This window comes from Malus domestica, chromosome 08 (genome assembly GCF_042453785.1).
Source record: "Malus domestica chromosome 08, GDT2T_hap1".
In the NCBI taxonomy this organism is placed as follows: Eukaryota; Viridiplantae; Streptophyta; class Magnoliopsida; order Rosales; family Rosaceae; genus Malus; species Malus domestica.
Window position 1 is genome coordinate 5,444,279 of NC_091668.1, and position 5,820 is coordinate 5,450,098.

At 44.5% G+C, this 5,820-nt stretch overlaps 1 protein-coding gene across 1 annotated transcript; it reads right to left on the reverse strand.

Moving 5' to 3' along the window:
* Positions 1–448: 448 nt before the first annotated feature.
* Positions 449–5,595, reverse strand: LOC139197986 (uncharacterized). Its single transcript, XM_070826208.1, has 6 exons — positions 5,499–5,595; positions 4,411–4,628; positions 3,707–3,963; positions 3,084–3,140; positions 2,581–2,708; positions 449–885 (listed from the first exon to the last, which is right to left on the reverse strand). Exons 1-6 carry the CDS (start codon positions 5,593–5,595, stop codon positions 449–451), a joined length of 1,194 nt encoding a protein of 397 aa, XP_070682309.1.
* Positions 5,596–5,820: the final 225 nt, after the last annotated feature.

Genomic DNA, 5,820 nt, shown 5'->3' on the forward strand with positions numbered 1-5,820 from the left:
GCAAAGCTCGACCAAGGAATAAATTTGTTGATGTTACGTTGGGTGCGCGGCTGACTTCTGCGTCTCGCGATTGCGACCGAGGAAATAACGCGTCTCGGCCTCTTGGGTTCTCAAACCTAAAGACAAGGCTACTATTCTTACGAAGTTCACGAATCGTCGTCGTTGGATTCGGTCACAGTGATGGTATTTGTCAGAGTAAACTCACGCCGAATCGACACCAAAGTGTAAGGGCACAAATACTCAAAGCAGATATGAGTCTTAATAATGAACGTGGTTTGGCCGTCTGAATGTCGAACTCTGAATCCTACTTGAGAGTATCCAATCATAAAATAACTCGGCGTGCAATGCGCCGGGCTCAGGAGGCTGTAACACCTCGCTTCGCCGAGAAGGCTAACGAGATGACCTCAAATTAGGGCAGAGCGGTGTTGGGGACAATTCCTCACTTCCTTCACCGTAAGCTCCAATCTTTTCTATTTGGCCAAACGGTCTTCTCCAAAATCTGTTTGATCTCACGATTCGACACCTCGGTTTGGCCATTGGTTTGGGGGTGGTAAGGTGTGGAGACCTTATGCGTCACATGGTACTTCTTGAGTAATGCCTCAATGGTACGGTTGCAAAAATGAGACCCTCCATCACTGATTAGCACCCTAGGCATCCCAAACCTAGAAAAGATATTAGTTTTCACAAAATCTGCCACAACTTTAGAATCGTTAGTTCGAGTGGCTTTCGCTTCCACCCACTTGGAAACATAATCAACGGCAAGTAATATGTAAGTGAAACCAAAAGATGAAGGAAAAGGACCCATAAAATCGATACCCCAAACATCAAAGATTTCAACAACAAAGATGGGTACCTGCGGCATTTGATCTTTTTGGCCAATATTACCTGTCCTTTGGCATCGATCACATGTTAAACAAAAGGTTCTAGCTATTTAAACAAAGTAGGCCAATAAAAACCACATTCAAGAGCCCAGTATTGTTATTTATTGTCACTACCTCCCCGTGTCAGGATTGGGTAATTTACCCGCCTGCTGCCTTCCTTGGATGTGGTAGCCGTTTCTCAGGCTCCCTCTCCAGAATCGAACCCTAATTCTCCGTCACCCGTCACCACCATGGTAGGCCACTATCCTACCATCGAAAGTTGATAGGGCAGATATTTGAATGATGCGTCGCCAGCACGATGGCTGTGCGATCCGTCGAGTTATCATGAATCATCAGAGCAACGGGCAGAGCCCACGTCGACCTTTTATCTAATAAATGCGTCCCTTCCAGAAGTCGGGGTTTGTTGCACGTATTAGCTCTAGAATTACTACGGTTATCCGAGTAGCAGGTACCATCAAACAAACTATAACTGATTTAATAAGCCATTCGCAGTTTCACAGTCTGAATTTGTTCATACTTACACATGCATGGCTTAATCTTTGAGACAAGCATATGACTACTGGCAGGATCAACCAGGTAGCATTCCTCTTCGACGCCGGCGCCGCATGAGACCGACGACCTTGACGGTCGACGGCTCGTGACGGGCATGACAGTCGTACGCATCAAGTGACAAGGCTTCGATCGGACGATCAAAGGTCGTAAAGACCTACCGCCCCTTCAGCGTTCCGCATCTGAGATGTCGACCGGAAACTCGAGCATCGAAACTGCACCGCAACGAGTGCGGCTCGTCCGGGACACGAGCACCGCTACGATGTCGTCCTCCCGCCGGCAAGGCCAGCAAGAGGAGGAAAGGGACGACGAGAGGCAGCATTCCTTCGCAATAGGTAGCCAAAACAGAAATCCATCTTGCGCGCAAGACGAATCTTGACGCGTCAATGAAGCGGGGTACAAGACGACAGTTAGATGCCGAAGCACAGAGCCTGCCGTCGAATACAACCCAATTACCACTCATATGCCGTCACGTTAGCTAAACCCAGCATCGCCCAACGAAAAACACGTCTCGACTATCGCAACAAAGGGATGCGTCTCGAGTGCAGATACGCCGGGTAGGAGCCGAGCTGCACCGCTAGGCATGAAAACACGTACAAAGGCAACAGGTACGACCGAATAGTTCAACGGCTACCGAGAAGCTTCGTCGACGCCGCACGAACTCGCTTTCGACATGCAACGTGGGTTGGGAAGGAAGTGAGGTGTTACCTCGCTTCACCGTAAGCTCCAATCTTTTCTATTTGGCCCAACGGTCTTCTCCAAAATCTGTTTGATCTCACGTTCGACACCTCGGCTTGGCCATTGGTTTGGGGGTGGTAAGGTGTGGAGACCTTATGCGTCACATGGTACTTCTTGAGTAATGCCTCAATGGTACGGTTGCAAAAATGAGACCCTCCATCACTGATTAGCACCCTAGGCATCCCAAACCTAGAAAAGATATTAGTTTTCACAAAATCTGCCACAACTTTAGAATCGTTAGTTCGAGTGGCTTTCGCTTCCACCCACTTGGAAACATAATCAACGGCAAGTAATATGTAAGTGAAACCAAAAGATGAAGGAAAATGACCCATAAAATCGATACCCCAAACATCAAAGATTTCAACAACAAAGATGGGTACCTGCGGCATTTGATCTTTTTGGCCAATATTACCTGTCCTTTGGCATCGATCACATGTTAAACAAAAGGTTCTAGCTTCTTTAAACAAAGTAGGCCAATAAAAACCACATTCAAGAACCTTAAAAGCCATCATTTGGGTGCCAAAGTGACCCCCACATGCATATGTGTGACAAAAACTTAAAATTGAGTGAAAATCTGATTCATGCACACATCTTCTTACAACCTGATCTGAACAATATTTCCACAAGTATGGGTCATCCCAAACATAAAATCTAGCATCCTTTTTAAGTTTATCACGTTGGAATTTGTTTAGGGTGCTAGGAACTTGTTTAGTCACCAAGTAATTCACCAAATCTGCGTACCAAGGAGCACTTACCTGAATGGACAAGAGTTGTTCATCCGGAAACGTTTCGAAGATGGGAAGAACCTCTTCCTCACGCACCAATCTGCTTAAGTGGTCGGCAACAACATTGTCACTCCCCTTCTTGTCCTTGATTTCGATGTCAAACTCTTGAAGTAGAAGCATCCAACGAATGAGTCTAGGTTTAGCTTCTTTCTTGGTGAACAAGTACTTCAAGGCTGCATGGTGAAAACAATGACTTTAGTACCAATTAGATATGATCTAAATTTATCTAAAGCAAATACAACCGCCAAAAGTTCTTTTTCGGTTGTAGAATAATTCAACTGAGCATCATTTAAAGTGCGTGAAGCATAATAAATAACATGTGGCTGTTTATTTTTTCTTTGACCCAAAACAGCGCCAAGTGCATAATCCGATGCATCACACATCAATTCAAAGGGAATGGACCAATCCGGGGGAGTTATGATGGGTGCCGTGGTGAGGAGGCCCTTGAGATGGTTGAATGCTTGCTCACACGCCTCGTTGAACTCGAAAGGCACTTCCTTTTGTAGGAGACGGCATAGGGGTTGTGCAATCTTGGAAAAATCCTTGATAAATCGTCGGTAGAATCCTGCATGACCAAGGAAAGAACGAACCTCTCTCACCGAAGTGGGAGAAGGTAAGTAGCGTACAAGATCTATTTTAGACTTATCAACTTCAATTCCACGTTCAGAGATTATATGACCCAAAACAATACCTTGTTTAACCATAAAATGGCATTTCTCCCAATTTAACACAAGGTTTGTTTCAACACAACGTTTCAAGATTAAAGTGAGATTATCCAAGCAATTATCAAAGGAATTACCAAACACACTAAAATCATCCACGAATATCTCAATAATCCTCTCAACATAATCAGAAAAGATGCTAACCATACACCTTTGAAATGTGGCAGGAGCATTGCACAAACCGAATGGCATGCGTCGATATGCAAACGTTCCAAAGGGACAAGTAAAAGTGGTATTTTCTTGATCATCCGGGGCAATAACAATTTGATTATAACCAGAGTATCCATCAAGAAAGCAATAAAAGGAATGACCTGCTAACCTTTCGAGCATTTGATCTAGGAACGGTAATGGGAAGTGATCTTTCCTTGTGGTTGCATTTAGCTTCCTATAATCAATGCACACTCGCCAACCGGTTTGAATTCGGGTGGGCACAAGCTCATTCTCCGCATTCTCGACAACCGTCACTCCAGATTTCTTGGGCACACATTGGATAGGTGAAACCCAACGACTATCGGAGATGGGATAAATCACCCCACAATCTAGAAGTTTGATTATCTCCTTTTTCACCACTTCCATCATCGGAGGGTTAAGACGGCGTTGAGCCTCTCTAGTTGGTTTGGCTCCCTCCTCAAGAAATATGTGATGCATACAAGTCGTAGGGCTTATACCTTTAATATCGGCCAATGTCCATCCTAGGTCAGATTTGAATTCCTTCAACACACGCACTAGCTTCTCCTCCTCTTGTGCCGTGAGGGATGAGGAGATGATGGCAGGTAGTGTCTCGTTTTCCCCCAAAAAGATGTACTTCAAATGGCTTGGTAGGGGTTTGAGATCAAGTATGGGTGCCTGAACGATGGATGGAAGCAACTTGTTAGTCAAAATTGGAATGGAATCAAAGTTAGGAGACTTACCACCATGCTTAGGTAGTGACTCAAGGGCAGCAACCAACTCAAAAATTTCATCACTAGGAGGCACGGCATGGCCTAATCCATGTATGCCGTGGGTTACACTAGAATCTGCCCCCTTGGTTGTGAGTTCCATTCCTCGTGTAATGACTTTTTCAAGCGCATCGTCATTCAAATCTTCAAGTATATCAATAGAGAAACATGAATGGTCCTCACTAGGGTACTTAATGGAATCAGAAAGATTAAAATTAACAACTTCCCCATCAAATTCCATGGACAACGTTCCAATATACACGTCAATCTTCGTCCGGGCCGTCTTCATGAATGGCCTTCCAAGGAGGATGGGCAATGAAGGAGCATGATCCGATTCATCCATTTCGAGCACATAAAAATCTGCTAGGAAGACTAAATGATCAACTTGCACCAAAACGTCTTCCAACACTCCTTTTGGATAAGCGTTAGATCTATCGGCCAATTGTATGATTACACCATCATGTTTCAACTCACCTAAGTTCATAGATACATAAATGGAGTATGGCATAACATTTATAGAAGCTCCTAAATCTAGCATGGCAGATTTGAAATGAGTGTTACTAATGACGCACGGAATTGTAAAGCTACCCGGATCTTTGCATTTGGGGGGTAGTTTACGTTGCAAGATGGCGGAGACATTTTCACCTACCTTCACAACCTCCTTGGTTGAAATCCTCTTCCTAGTGGTGCATAGCTCCTTTAAAAACTTAGCGTATCTCGGGACTTGCTTAATGGCATCCAACAAGGGTATGTTGACTTGAACTTTCCTAAGTGTCTCAAGGATGTCCTTTTCAGCTTCTTCCTTCTTTGTTTGCACAAACCTGCTAGGAAAATGAGCATTCGAAGGCACAACATTAGTAGAAACCGAATTTGACACATTCTTACCTTTATTGGATGAATTGGACAGATTTGGAGCACTAGGAGCCTGCGGCAAAGGTGGAACCACCTTTGCCGTGGGTGGCCTTGATTCCTCCTCTTCCATTTGCAAAATTTCATCCTCGTTATGACCTGTTTTTTATGAAGAATCTGCCCCAACTTCCTTACCACTTCTTAGGGTGATTGCTTTGGCTGATTCAAACCCTCCTTTTGGATTTGGAATGGTAGAACTATGAAGCCTTCCTTGGTCTCTAATCTTCCCAACAACCTCGGCAATCTGTCCCATTTGTTTCTCTAGTTGGTCCACCCTTTTGTTTTGATTTTCCTGCCC